Source organism: Parasteatoda tepidariorum, chromosome 8 (assembly GCF_043381705.1).
Source record: "Parasteatoda tepidariorum isolate YZ-2023 chromosome 8, CAS_Ptep_4.0, whole genome shotgun sequence".
Lineage (NCBI taxonomy): Eukaryota > Metazoa > Arthropoda > Arachnida > Araneae > Theridiidae > Parasteatoda > Parasteatoda tepidariorum.
This window is the reverse complement of record NC_092211.1, coordinates 24,079,924-24,096,227: the sequence shown is the minus strand read 5'-3', so window position 1 is coordinate 24,096,227 and position 16,304 is coordinate 24,079,924. Positions and strand designations below refer to the sequence as shown.

The 16,304-nt window shown below is 27.4% G+C and overlaps 1 protein-coding gene across 1 annotated transcript in view; it reads left to right on the top strand.

Annotated features, from left to right (window-relative positions):
- Nucleotides 1–16,304, top strand: part of LOC139426282 (uncharacterized) — a gene marked incomplete in the record, with an annotated part of 21,685 nt that overhangs the window by 647 nt on the left and 4,734 nt on the right. Inside the window, 1 exon segment of the mRNA XM_071184483.1 lies at nucleotides 15,066–16,283. Coding sequence (XP_071040584.1) covers nucleotides 15,066–16,283 — 1,218 coding nt within the window.

The window sequence follows — 16,304 nt, the reverse complement described above, 5'->3', positions numbered from 1 at the left end:
ACGCGATTGCCCACTGATATATATATGCAATACTTTTTTTTAAAAAGTATAATGAAGATTATATAATTATTTAACAAAAAATTTTGGTAAAATAGGTCATTACTTTATTGCAATTGGGAATGCAAATTCATGTTTTAATAGTTTATGAATACATTGCAAATATGCATTTGTTGATTTATTCACACACGTGTTCAACATTTTTTTGTATAAGCCATTGCGACTGGTTTTCAAAAAATGTTAAGAAATACAAGTAGATTAATTTCATTGTAAGTAAATATATTGTAATAATATTTCAATTTTTTAATAAGAAGAAAAATGCAAACTACTTAATTGACTTTAATTATTGAACATGAACTTAAAGTCAAAAGTGATTTTTTAAAATATTTTATTGCAATCGAAATTATTATTATTCAGTCATTATGTATATATATAGTATTTCTCTTACACGGCGACAAAAAAAAAAGCCTCATTACAACTCCCCGAATGGCAACGCTAGAAAATCGACCAATGATTGCTGCTAAAAGTGTCACATGCCAAATCCAGCTGAGATGGCTCAACATATAGCTCTTTTAAAAACGGAAACTGAAATAACCAGAGAGAGCATAAGCTAGGCAGAAGTGAGTAGTCTTTGTCGATAGATCTCTATTTTAGTATTTTGTCGAAAGCGCTTTTTTTCACGAATTTATATATTACGAATTTATTTGACGATTTTTGATTTATATCACGAATTTATTTGTTTTACTAGAATTTATTTGTTTATGCAGGTTTTTCCATTGCAATTCACTTATTTCAATTTTTAATAGACTTAGTTATAGCCAAAATTTTAACCTTTTTAAAGGGATATCAGTTTTAAAAATTTTATCTTAAGATTTTATACTATAGCACTTTCTAATAGGATTAACAAATTACATGTCATTTATTTGAATTCAAACTTATTTTAATGACTTAGTATTTACCAAAAAGATGTAATTTTTTTTTTAAAAAAGGTTGTTATATGGATTTGAATGATTGTTTTGAATTCTTAGAATTTTGTGCATTTGCAATGTACCTAAGTTAGAAGCGAGCTTGGTTTGCGAAGCAAACTATATAAGATTGCGTAGCAATTTTCGGGGGTTGGCGAGCGTCAGCGAGCAGGGGGCGCAGCCCACTAGTTTTATTTTAATATTTTATGAAAACATCTTCATTTGTTGATTTATTTCAACGCGTCATCAAAATTGTCATACATCAGCTATTGCGACAAGGTTTCAAAAAATTGTAAGAAATACAATTAGATTAATTGCTTTACATTATTTTAAAATATTACGTAAATAAGATATTTAAGTCCAATTTCTTAAGAATTATTATGTAAATTGTTTATAATTCTTGATTTGTGGATTTAAGAACATTTCCGTCACCAAAGTTGGAATATATAAGTGATTGCAACGAGTTTACGAAAATAAAAAAAGAAAAATTAAGAAAATCTAGTTTCAGGCACTTTTTTTTATAAAACTTAAAAACTTTTTTTTCAAAAAGGAATAATTGCCGCACAAATTGCTCACGCTTATCATTTATTTTAATTAATTGTTATTTTTAAGAACATTTTTTTCTTTTTGCAAATCATGCTTTTTTGGAAAATATAAAAATGTATTACTTAAAGCTACAATTATTTCATATTATACAGCCTTTAATTTTTTTTTTCTTTTTTTGCTGTGTTGAGAACTAAATGCCTAAAACAATTTTTTCAATCCTGAAACATCAGCCGTGTGTAGTTTTTTAATAAAACATTTTTATCTGTTGTTAAAGTTCCGATGCAGTTATTTTATAATTCCAGTACTTGAGAAGAGAATTCAACATTTAAATTTAATATTTATTTTAAATAAAATAGTTTATGCAGATGTATAAGTATTAAAATAGGCTTTTTTCTCAAAACTTTTTAATCTTTTTACACATGGTTACGTTGGAAAAGTATAAAAGTAACACGTTATGTTATTTTTATATTTTTATGTTATTCACGTTGCTCATGTTATGCAATTATATCTTTCCCCTGTTCCTGTTACCAATCAGAATAAAGATATATTTAATTTCTTTTATGACATTAAATATTTTTTTTATTAAATGCCGCATGAATCAAAATAACTTTTATTAATTGCCGCAATGAATTATAATTTATGACATAAATTTATAATTAAACTAATTAATTTAAAAAACAAATACTTATATTTTGTTAGTGATGTATACCAGGTATTTATTAGAAATAAATTTCTTAAAATATTAGTACACTAGTACCTAAAATAATAAGAAAATGTGTTATAACTAACACTAATAATATTAAATATACCAATTCAGTAGTATATAACACTTGTTGACTCGATTCTATATAGAGGTACCCTTTGAAGCTAATTCTTACTCATACCTTAATCTTGACTTCATTTTTATCAGCTCTAATTCATTATCCAAATACTTATTATGAATCCTTTTTTATACTATATATTAATATTACATATTAATAAAGGCTTGCCTGCTTGTCGTGATTTTTTGATCTAAGAATATTTTATTTCGAATTTCAATTGGGAAAAAATTTTGTGAGTTGGAATTTTTAATATTTCAAAACTTTGTAAAACACTCGTATATTTAAAAGTGCGTGATAAAAGCGCATGATGTTCATGGGTCAAGTATTAATTTTACTTTATGCTGTATTATTTTAGATTAATTCTTATTCACTGACTTATATTTTGATTGTGAGAATCAAGATATGTCGTAATATTTTAATAAATTCTTAATAAACTTCGTAATTTCTTAATAAAATTAGTAGGTGCAACTTTCATAATTTCACTTCATGAGTAGTACAATTTTCTTAGTTTAGAAATAGGAAGATTGGCGAAATAAATGTGTAAATAGATTTTTATTTTTTTAAACAGTTTTTTAAATAGTTTTTTTAGAGTATATTAATAAATAGTATTTTTTAGATGTCAAAATTGACTGATTAGGGGATTAATTATAAAAAAAAACTTGTCAAAATGAAGAAATAATATTTATTTTTATTTATTGCTAAAAATCCATTCGTTTATAGTTAAGAAAAAAGGATTAACTGATTACAAAACAAGATTAAAAATTTAGAATATGATATAAAATTGTTCGATATTTTTTTTTTTAACTAATATTTATTTTAACCGAACTTGAATTTTAACTGAAATAACTTCAATATTTTCATACTTCAAAGTATCAAGAAAATACACTTTACAAAAATTATAAAATAGTATTATTACTTAATTAAGTATTATTAAAACACTGAGATTTCAGTGTTTTAATTTTTTTCTTATTTTCCTTGAGCAATTTTCATAAATATGCTTCATATTATTAAGTAAAAGTTTTATTTAAATATTTCAACGAAAAAAGAGTAAATAGAAGTAAAATTTTCATTCTTTTTTTCAAATTTAAGAAAAATTGCTAAGTGTCAACCATCAACTTCGAGATAAACTTTGGAAAAATAATTAAACATTAATTTTAGCTATTTGATTTCTATCAATGCATTTCATTTATACATTTTTCAATGCAAATAGCTTTGGATAATTTCAACCCAATAAAGATAAATTTTATAATGCAATCCATTTAAGAGGCGATTGCATTTAAAAATCTTTCGTTCTTAGGTATTTCAATTTTAAACTTCTCATGTGTTTAGTCCCACTTCAACTGCGTATCCTTGTTATTTTGAACCCAATCCAGAAGACAACGAACTCCTAATGCAAGTGTTGGGAGAAATGTGTCTTCGTCGAGGACTTTTTGATAGAACTAACCCGTATTTGTGTTACATGGAGAGGAAAACCACGAAAACATATCATGGTTAGTCTGGCGGCAAGGGGACACTAACCCTTATTGATCCGTCAACCGCTTAGGTTATATATTCCGCTGAGGGTATTGCACTGTTTGGTGCAAACCGGATGCGGAATCCGTATCAACCAGCCATCCCTGGGATTTGAAACCTGTTCATCTAATTTGAAGGCGAACGTTGCCATGGCTCGTATCTTAAGATTGAAATATTCAGTTTAGTGAAATTCTATTTAATTTTCATTAGTTTGCAGTTCAGTTAAGTTTGCAACCATGTTCGTAAAAAAGTTTTTATTGTGGTTTCTAAGACGTTATGCAGACGACTTCTTTCTCCTATTTCTTTGTGAGAAAGAAAGTAGTAAAAGATTTTTTTAATTCTTTTTTGGGGTAAATTTTACCAGTTTTTTTTTTTTTTAAACTTTTATACAGACTATTGTATAAAAGTACTTAAATAGCATTTTTCTAATTTTAGGTTTAAGCAGTGAAACAAGGTTTAAAAAGGTTACTTTTCTAAAAATTTACTAAAACAAGTCACGCAATCATAACTATTATACGATACTAACTTAATTTGAAAAATATTTTCAATTTTAACCATGTTTCTTTAACCCTTAGATCAAGAGGTATTCATTGCACAGTTTTTGACATCCCATGAATAGAAAACTCAAACTCTAATTTGATTAAAAGTTTAATATTTAACAGCAATTTTTTTAAAATTTATTAACTTAATTTAGCTATGTTTCGATATAAAAAAAGATAATAGTTTTTAAAAATATTAATCTAAAATATTAATTAATATTAGAAGAAGTTATCTATAATAAATGTTTGAATAACATTTACTAGAAAAATTGCTAACAGGAAGAGTAAAATAAGATTTAAAAAATAAATTTTTTTTCTTATAAATGTACCATGTATTTAAGATCTCTAAACAAGTAAAAGTTTTAAAAGATAAATTCTATTTTAAAATAAAGAACTTCTTTTAAAAAAAAATTTAGATATAGAAAATAATGTTTTCAAACAGAAATAAAGTTCCTAAAAAACAATTAAATATTTTTAAAACAAAGAATGTTTTTTAAAAATAAATAATATTCCACAAAATAAGAATTTTTTCATAAATAATAATAAAAATTTGATCTTCTTTAAATAAAAAAGCAATATTTAAAAAAATAATAATATTAATTCCTTTCAACCAATAATAAGAATAAATAATGGTTTCAAAAAATAAATTTAGATTTTCGAAATTAAGAATTTCCTTAAACTTATAGATAATGTTATTAAAAATAAAAATTCCTTCAATAAGAATGCTTATGTTTTTAAGAACAAGAAATCTCTATTAAATTTCTATTAAAAAACAAACACTTTTATTTTTAAAAAATATTGTTTAATAAAATTTAAAGAAGCATGTCTCTAACTTCTTGATTGTTGAAAACATAATATTATTAGTTTCCCTTTCAGTTTCAAACAAAGTAAGTACATGATCTTGTAATCTCCCCCCCCCCTCCCCACCAAGAAATTGCTGAAACGGTTACAAGCGCTCCTCGCTATATATCTTACTCTATAACAGGGGTTTCCAACTTATATGAGGCCGGGGGCCACAATTAAAAACACAAATCAAATGGCGGGCCGCACCTTTATCAAAATTTTTTGTATGACTATTTTATGTTTGAAGGAACATTAAATATTACTGTCAGAGTTTTATCAAGTTGTACAAGGCAAACGTATTGAATTACAAATCAATTTATAAGAAGTAGGTTTTTAAAAATATTTAATTGTTATTAATAATATTTTTAAAATATTAAATAATTTTAATTATATTAAATAATATTTAATTGTTATTAATAATATTATAAAAATATTAAATAAATAATAAAAATTCGGGCTACGATAACTTTCAAGTGAGCCCCTATGTATTAAATAATTAATCTGCTAATTGTATTAAAACTTACATAGTAGCACACAAAATATTCAACGAGAAAATTGAGGTTTATCTGCTGCAACCACCAGAGAATAGATATTTACATTTTAAATTTTCAAATGTGTGTTTAAATATTTTCGTACAAAATGAGTGGTTTCAAAAAGTTAAATTGGAGAATTTCTTCGATAAAATTTCTGATACGCAACATGATAAATTATATTCACAAAATGCGATAAAAACGAAATAAAAAAGAGCAACATACACGATTATTTTTGTATTTAAATAAATATTTTCTTAGATGCAAAACCTGAAAAAAAAAATTTCGTTGCACCGTTGGTATGTTAAATTTCACAAAAACGAAGAAATTAGGTTTTTATTAACGAGAAAAGTATTTTAAACCCATTTAGATTTTTTTACGAAAATTGTCCGCAAAAAAATGATAACGAATATATTTTAGTTCACGGGCCACAAAAAAAGGGTTCGAAGGCTGAATGCGGGTGCGGCCCCCGGTTCGCCAGTTGGAAAATCCTGCTCTATAAGCTTCATCGGCAAACAACATTTGGCGTAAAAGCAGCGATAATCGCGCCAAGCTAGTTTACGGGCTAAGCAGTAGAATCATATGGACGGGTAGGGAGCATGAAAACCTGGACCCAAGGATGAAACAACCAACCCCTATACCCCTATATATTCTTTGGAAACAACTACTATACCCATGGAGTTAGGTTCGGAGTTGCATTTTTTGGCAAAACTCAATATTTAAAGGGTGCGCCCAAAGTTGATTACGCATTTATACTTATTACTTTTTCACTATTTTTTGTGTATAAAGTGGAGGTAGTGTGATTCCTTGTTACTCCTCTTATTTATTTTATTATTTTCACACCATTCATATTTCGTCATCATTCCAAATATGTATGACACTGTTCTTTATTCCTTCATAATAGGAATGCTTTAAAACATTTACTCTGCTCTAGAAAAAGATTTATATTATAAATATTAATAGTTTAGCTAATAATAATTTTGTATAAATTGTTTTGGGGCTTTTAATCTTCTTCTTTCTGTGAAACTTCAACAGCAAATAAATATTACAGACTCGATATCATTTTGAATTTTCTTTCACTCACGTAACTATGTAATATAGCGTGTATATAGTCTCCGAATATTTCAGACCATATTTTACTTAAGAATTAAATAGCGCAAGGGTTTTACTAAACGGGGGAATATTAACTTGCATTTAATGGTGATCCTAAAGGCATATTTAAAGGGCTATTTTAAATTTCGAATGGTATTGAAAAATGTAAAACTGTATTTTTCATGATTCACGACGAATAAATCTTAATGTCTTTTCCTGCATTCTCTTGGAGTTTCAAATAGATTTTTTTTCTTTCAAATAATTAAATTTTTTCTTATTTAATATATTGTTCATGTTTTGATAAAGTAGAAAGCATAATTAGTGTAGTTAGTGCAGGCGGACAGTAAGTTCGGATCTTTGAATTGTTGAGATTTTGATTAAATGCACGAGATAATTATCATTTTTCTTTTTGTTCCTTTACATTGACTCACATTTTTCAGACATTTTTCCACACTATCTGCGTGTCAGTCTCTTTTTCTTTTTTCTTCTAGCTTATAAAATGATATTTTTTACAAGGTTATCGATTGATATGACCAAGCCATTTCATGTGTTACGTTTTAATAAACTTCATTTTTTAAGTTTAATTATGTAACATTTTAAAAATAATTATCATAAATTTGATTTAGAAAAACATTCTTTGCATTAAGTTTCATATTCTAAAAAAATACATCTGAAAAATTAAATTATAAACTTTCAAAAATTAAATGCATTTTAATATATACAAAAAATTTTATTTAAAAAAAAATTAAGCAACTTTAAAATAACACAGTATTCATTTAAGGATTGAAAGAAAATACACCATAATGAGAAATTAATATTTTTACAATATCTAAACAAAATAATAATTCATAAAATCCAAGTTTAAATAAAGTATTAAAGAGAAATAGCATAATTTCTTAAATGCGTGCTCCGTATATTTTGTAAAACAATATGTAATAACAATACTACGAACTAGTTTTTTACATGCTATCAGTTATAAACCGTTATAATAGAAGTTTTTTTTGTTAAAACTATCTTTATCATTTGAATAATGAATTAGTGCTGCAATTCTAAGACAAGAATTTTGTTTTAAAATCTTTCAAACAGAACTAGAGTATAGTTACCATTAAATTACAATTAACGAAAATCAAAGAACAAGCATTTTATCAGAGACCTCTACAATTTTTAACAATCACAGGTGGTACTTTAGCAAATGAATAAAAGGTAGCATATACTTTCAAATTTAAACATTAATAAGTTTACGAGCAAAATAAAAAACAAGCAAATGAAAAAAAAATTATATATCTAACTGGTTCGAGAGGTCCTAGCTAACAAAATTATATACTTACTCCAGTTTTTGAATTGGATTCTTCAAAAATACTTGTAACAACGAGTTAGAGGATGATGTTTTGACATGAGAGTTATCTTAATTTTATTTTCTGCTGGGTCTTAAAAAATAGTAGTGAAAAATATATTTTAATACGTGGAGCATCGTTTACACGACGATCACTTATACGACGTTTACATTTATACGACGTTTTAGTGTGGTCCCAAATCATTCCTATTCATTTTAATGTAAAANTGATGTTTTGACATGAGAGTTATCTTAATTTTATTATCTGCTGGGTCTTAAAAAATAGTAGTGAAAAATATATTTTAATATATCATTTCAAAATTAAGTACAATTAATTTCCTTTAACTTTAAATTAATAATTTTGTAAACTTTTCTGCATTCAGGTACGGATACTTTTATTTTGTAGATGAAAAAAAGCTAACAAAACTGTTACGCGAGTTGCGCTTTTTATAACACATTGCTTCGTTTCATTAGGAAAAAGCCGAACATTTATGTACTAAAAACGAGTACACTATTTCGGTAGTCAACCTTAAAACTAAAAATTAAAAATTCTCTTTCAATATAGTTTTTTTATTTTTATTACAAAAATTTTAACGCATCCTATAATTCGCAGCAGAGAAGAAGTAAGAACCACTGATACTATCGCCTACGTAGTTTTCAAATGAAACAAAATTCTTTGTACAAATTAACGAGTTTTTCATGACTTATTTTGCTGCTATTTAAAAACCATTTTCGTTCAATCATTCCATGTCAACAACTACGTGTTTACTTAACTGAACAACTATCGTAGTTATTTAATTAACTTATTTACCCTTTTTGTTTGATTCTTTAATTTTCAAAACTACTCTGTAGAGTTGTGTTAAAACATGTTTGATTTAAATACTTCACAAAGCAAAAGAATAAGTAAAACAGTTTATACAAATTAAAATATATCATTAAAACTAGATGAGAAACATTCAATGTACCGTGAGTAAACATTTTGGTACAATTAGTTAGAGTTTAGGCCGAAAACAACAAAAAAAAAACATAAAGATCGTATAGTTTTAACAATATTAACAATAGTACACAAAAGAAAAAAAAATAATAAATTAACCTAAATTTGCCGAAAGGTTCGATTAAAAAAAAAAAAAGATTTATTTATTAAAAAAAATCACTTACCTAAAGCTTTAGAATACACATGCTGAAAAGAAAATACTACCCCCCCTTATTTATCTATAACATATTAAGTAAAATAGAAAAAAGAAAAACCAACATTTTATTGAGAAATGACTCCAATCATTAAGATAAAAAAAAATTATTTATTATAATAGCATGGTTATCAGGATATATTATCAGGATTATAAAATATAATTTTAGGTTTTAAGGTTTTAAAATGCAGGGTAGTTGGCAAGGTTTACGATTTGTTAAACTTAAAGTTCACTAGATGAAAAATGGAAAATAACTGTCCAGTTGCTGCATTCACACTATTACTATTGCAATTAGAAAAGAGACGAAATCATACCACGTGCCCCCTGGCACGGACTTGATGGCACTTCCTCATGATGTTAAATGAACAAGATCTTGATCACCATTTCATCTTCCTTTAATGCTAATCATCATATAAGCTTCTGTGCCGCATGGCACGCATTTCTATTGAATTCCACATGGCTTTCTTTCTTCAGCCAAAACTTCGTGGAGCACGACGTCTAACAGGTAGGAGAGCGAGAGAGAGAGCAAGATCCCAAACCTCGCAGACTTCGAACACGGACGGTGACGTCACTATCCCCCGGAGTCTATTCTATACCACCGTCCGATAGTAAAACAAAATCCAAACCTCGCAACTCCCGAAGAGAGCGGTGAAGGGAATCCCAGCCCTCGAAGAAAGGTTCGGACCCTCCCCCTAGGAAGTGACGTTTTGTATCGATAGTTATAAGAAAGTGACCAATGGCTTTTGTTTATCCTTTAATCGTTCTCCCTTCGCTTAGGGGTCGTGACCTCTATCCCAGAGTTTACAGTGTTCTTTCAGAAAGAGAATGTATTCTTCTTTCATTTTGACAGTTACATACATAGTCTAAAATAAATATCTACATATTTTAATCTTTGATCTTTCTTCAAGAATTTAATATGTAGTATTCGTTTTAAACTTGTTNGCCTCCCAAATGAGGAGAACCAATTTCGAATCTCAGCGATGGCTGGTAGATATGAATTTTGCACCTGGCGACTCCCCAACCGCAGTACTGTTTTAAAATATATCCAGTGGTGGACGGACCCTGGGTTAGAGTCCCCTTGCAGTTGAGCTAACCGTAAGAAGTTTTCGTGGTTTTTCTCTCTATGTACAGCAAGTGTAAGTTAGTACCATCAAAACACCTTTCACGGAGACTAGTTTCTCCCAATGCTTGATCCAAGAGTTCTCTTGTCTTCTGGGTTGGGTTCAAAATTACAAGACTATTAAATTGAAGAATGATAGTTGCAGACTGAGAACTAGGTCGGCTTTTCAACACCGGTTATAAAATTAAATAAAATAATTATAAAGAGAGCTACGGAGGCCCAGGGAATAATGCATAAACTTTCTAATTTGGAGACCCAGGTTCGAACCCAGAGGTTACTGGTTGATACGAATTCTGGTCCCAGCTCGCACCGACCACAGTACTGATATAAAATATTCTCAGTGGTTGACTGCTCAGGGTTGGAATTCCATTTTCACATGAGTGAATTGTGGGCGATTTTTGTGGTTTTCTTCGCCATATAATGTGAATGCCGGTTACTAGTTCAATGAAGCTACGAAGTTTAGTGTGTTCCAATGCTGGATCCAGGAGTTCCATTGAATTCTGGTTTATTGTTATAGATTAATCAGCTTCGAAATTAAAGGACACTTTAAAAGTTATAACTAATTAAAGTAAGTCTAACATAAATTTAAAAAAAAATTTGTTGTATAATTTCTGATGAAAATACGTATTTACAAACTAATTTAATCTATCATGATTAACTAAATATTAGTCGATTCTTCACTACTTATTAGATGGTAATTAAAAAGTGTAAATTGTTCTATCTGCTAGGCTTGTAAAAAGCTTTTACATCTTGAACCAAACATATGACATTATAAATGGTTGTTTGCATTTCTTTCCGGAATATTCATTATTGATGAATCCATACATTCATAAAATTCAACTACGTTGTTGAAAAAATTTAATTCAAAGAAGAGAAATGAAAATTCTCGAGCCGCAGTCTATGCGAAAACTTATATTTTTATTAAGTTCTCTTATGGCATTACATTTAGAGTATTTTACACAAATTTGAAATATGGTCGAAGAGGAATTCTTTGTTTCTGGAAAGTCATTCTTTGATGGTTATGTGGTATTTTTCAGTCAGATGAGCCTGGAATTAATTACCTTTTAATTTTTCTAAAATACTGTTTTTTCTGAAATAATATTTCTGAAATAATAATTATAATTTTATATTTTTGTACTTGAACATATATATATTCAAGGCATATGCCTGATTGAGATATATGCTATGTAGAAAATCCATTTAAAGTTCCTTAAACCTTGAAGATGAAAATTTTTTTTAAACCAATCAGTAAAAGACACATAATAATGAAAATAACTCATAATGTAATTTTTTTGCACAACTTTTTTCATTGATTTTATTTATTTTTCAATACTAAAATTTTAAGGAATCTTTTAATTTAAATATATATTTACATTTAAACAGTGTAGCCTAATATAGTTTCTGATTGCTTTCATCTCAAGAGTAATACTCTCAATTATGATATATATATATATATATATAATGAATTAATTTTCTTACTTTCTTTTTTTTTGAAATACGAATTCACTTTAAAAAAGAGATAATGTTTTTATATTAAAAATGTAATTTCTTTTTTAAAGAAGTTCTTAAAAGAAAAATAAGAAAAAACGTTTTTGAAAATACATATACTAAATAATGTTTCTAAAATAAATAACATTTTTAAAAAATAATTAAATATTTTAAAAAACGAAGAATGTTTCAAAATTAAATAATATTCATAAAAATAAGAAGTTCCTTAACAAATAACAATATTAAAAATTACATCTTTCTTTAAAAAAAATAACAATATTTTTGTAAATAATAATTTCTTTTAAAAAATAAGTAATAATTTAGAATTTAATAAGATTTTTGAAAATAAGAATTTTTTAAAAATATAAATTATGTTATTTAAAATAAGAATTCCCTTTTAAAAGAATGTATATATTTTCTAAAGCAAGAAATTCCAATAAAAATGCTTTGTTAAAAAAAACTAACATTTATTTTTCAAAAATAAATATTGATTTTAAATATAAAATTTTAAGAAAAATGTGCATAAATTTTTTGATTGTTGAAAATATAATTCTGATGTTTAAATATCCTTAGCGTATGATCTTGTAATCTCTTTCTTCTTAATACCTGCCACAGTTCTAAGTAGGATAGTTCATAACTAAAAATTAGCTGAAAAGATTGCATCTCATATCTTCCTCTATATTTTGTTCTATATATTTCATTTGCAATAATTCCTTGTTGATAAATCGAGCCAAGCTAGTTTACCTGCTAAGCACAGTCAGGAATCATAAGAGGCTTTGAGTTCATTGGAAGGGCAGATAAAAACCGGACCCAAGGATGAAACAACTACGATAGCTATTGCAAATAAATATGAAACAATAAAGAAACAATCGATAATTTTTCTTCATTTGTTGAAAAAATAGCACGCAAAAAAAAAATATAATAATAATAATCTGCTGTTTTGCATCCAGTAATTTAAATACAGCAGGATGTTTTTGAATTTCACAACAAGTTTGATTATCAACAATTCTTAGCTTTTTTTTATTAGGTGGTTAATGATAATTTGAAAACAAGCATTTAACTTAAAATAAAACCTAAATTAAAATGCTAAAAAAATAGTATATTATTGAAAAAATATTCTACATAGTAGCGTATCAAAATAAAGTTTTGAAAAATGAAAAAATATAATTAATTATTTGGTGAAATAGTCGTGTGAAACACGCGCTGCCCGGTAATTAAAAAATTTATTTTAAGATTAAGACGATATATAACATGTTGAGAAATTTTAAGATGTTTAAAAATCTTGGATTTGGTAATTTTATTCTCTTGGTGGTGACATAGAATATCAAAACACGATTAAACATAATCTTTGATGATATTATAATTTTATCCGATATGACAATACGTTTTATAGCTCTTTTATTTTCATTTAAGTTGTAATTGCTTGATAATTATCAAATATATTATTCCACATCAATTTATACTTATGTATATTAAAATTGTATCAATTATTCAATGAACTTAATAGAAATTTTTTTAAAAAAAAGCAGATGTATAACATTATTTTATCAGAAACATGATTTTATAAAATTCAACATTCGTTAGCTAAATATAATGTTTTATTCGAACCTCTTTGCTGAATTTCGAATAAATTTTCAGATGACATAAGAAGAAGCATCGTTTTTCATAATTAAAAAAAAAATTAACATTCGGCTCTCAGCGGCAAAAATATGAATGAAATTTTACGCTACGCATGCGTAAGTCAAGTTTCTCGTACGTTAACCACATTTAAATATTAATCTCCCCATTTAAATATTTTTACATTGTCACCAAATCATTTTTTGAAAAGTAGTTAATTTTAATTTATCTCGGCTTCTACTAAATAAAACCAGTTTAAACTCTAATTTTGCTATCGAAAAATTCGTGGGATTATATGGTATAAAAAAAATGTATACCTCATAATTCAAAATTTTTTCATCCTCAATTAAATTAATTAATAAATAATTATTAAAAATTAGTGTTTGAGTGAAATTATCTTTCGGTAGATAGGTTTCATTAGTGAGTGCAAGTTTTTTTTTTACATAAATTGCTCATTTAATTATTAAGATATGACTAAAAACACAACTAGGGAAATTAACATTAAGGGGACCAAAATTTCATTCACTCTCCAGACCTATTAGGGTCACAATTTCCAATATATTTTACAGGTCAAGAATCCAAATATGTATAAAAAAAATTACGTTTATTCATGTTTGAGGTTATTCCTAGAAACCATTAAGATTGTAACTCAGTACAGGAAAATCCGACCATTAGAAAGAAAGTCATTCAGGTTTTTTTTTTTTTTTTTTGTGCACTATGCAGTGTGTAAAAAAGATGGTAAAACGAATCACACTGAATAACTTATTAATAGTTCAAGGGAATGAACTCAAATAGTGCAGGCTATATTTATAGTGACGAAATCAGACACTAAAACGCATTTTCTTTGAATTTCTTACAAAAATTATGTACATTTGCACATTTGTGAAAAACTATGCACATTTGTGTTCAGAAGAACACAAATGTGCATAGTTCATTGACTTCAACTTCTTTTTTTCTAACTTATTAAATTGTACTAAAACATTTAGTATAACTAAATACGATTAATAAGAGTTCTTAATGCGTATCACTTTTTATGTAATGTCCATAACTAAAACTAAAATCTTTCATCACACTGCAAGTTCAAACAAAATATATAGTCAATGATACCATATATCAATATGCAACTACTCATACTTTATGCTAACCACCTGTTGATTGAACTACACGAAATTATTACTGCGTGATACCACAAAGAAGTAGTTAATAATTTGTAATCCAAAATGTATTCAAAAACCGATTTTTGAAAAATATCTTAAGTTAAAAAAAAGTATAAAAATTTGCGTTTAAAAGCAAAAAATTGCTAAATTGCATTCGACACAGCCTAAGTATTGTAAGCAATATTTCATTTCTCCTTAACTAGTAACATGCATATTAAATATATGACTTAGGTTCGTTAAAAATTACGTATGCATTACGTTCTTTCTTTTTATTCAAATCTTTAATTCAAAACTAAATTTAAAAATTGTGTTTTACAGATGGAGTCCGCAAAGAAAAGAGATCTGGAAGATGGACACTCGAAACTTCTAAAACAGAATCAACTGAAATCGACTTCATAAACAATTTTTCTGAGCCTCCTTCTCTGCAGCATATAGCAGTAGTGTCGATTGCAATTGGGCTATGGACGGAGCCTGATATAAGGAATGAAATGACATCTTCTTTCTTATCTTCTCCCTCAAACTATGTCATGGATGAGTTGGAGAAAAGAATATTAAACAAATTGTCCAATAGCTCTTTGCCCTCATCGCTGAAGACGGAAATCTCATACGTTATTCGACCTCTAAAGTGGCAGTTGTGGAAAGTGTATAGTAGTTTCTATAGCTGGACAAGATATCAAAGAAAACTCTGTGAGTATTACATGAAGCGTGGTACAATTTATTGGACAGTTGAGGGGACAGTTGACATAGTGAAATCCCTTAAGGAACTATTCGATAATGGAAGCTTAGGAAGCTTAAATATTTGGTATTTGTATGAGATAGCCTGCTCTCATTGTTTCGAGGAATATGCTTCAATTTTGTGGAAGAAAATTCCAGAACTATATAGAAACTGCCTTAGAAGGCACCGGAATGATTTGATAAGATATTGGACATGTGTATTCGACGATAATTCAGAAAGTTTTCCAACTAGAGTCGCGGATTATGAAATATACGATAATAAGGTTAGGATTGATGTAAATATGATTACTTATTCGATTCGAATTGGTAACATAGTTGCCCTAAAGTATTTTTGGAAAAAATTGTCGGATCAGGAGAAAAACGATCATTTGAGTACGTGGCTTTTGCAAGCTACTCAACGTGTGACTTGCGTACCTTATGATAATTCTTCAGAAGCCTTAGATGTTTTATGTTTTTTATTATCTCTTGTCAATCGTTTAACTCAAATGACCGAATTTTTTCGGAATCATTCTGACGTATTAAAGTTTTTGTTCGAAAGTTGGCCATATCGAAGAATATTCTTGTCCACTATTTTTGAACTATTAGATAATCTGCAAGAAGACATTTATGCATGTATAATGGATTATATTAGTTCTAAAATGAGATCCCGGGGAAATGAAATGATGATTTTTGAAGAAATATGGAGTGCCAGCCCCTTAAGACTAAGACGATCCTTTCTGAAAAATAAATGTCTTTGCAAAGTGTTGTTGCGTTTGGTGCAATTAGAAAATATAAGCATGGCTGATAGGATATTAAACCATGGTTCCTTTCCAGATCGTAGCT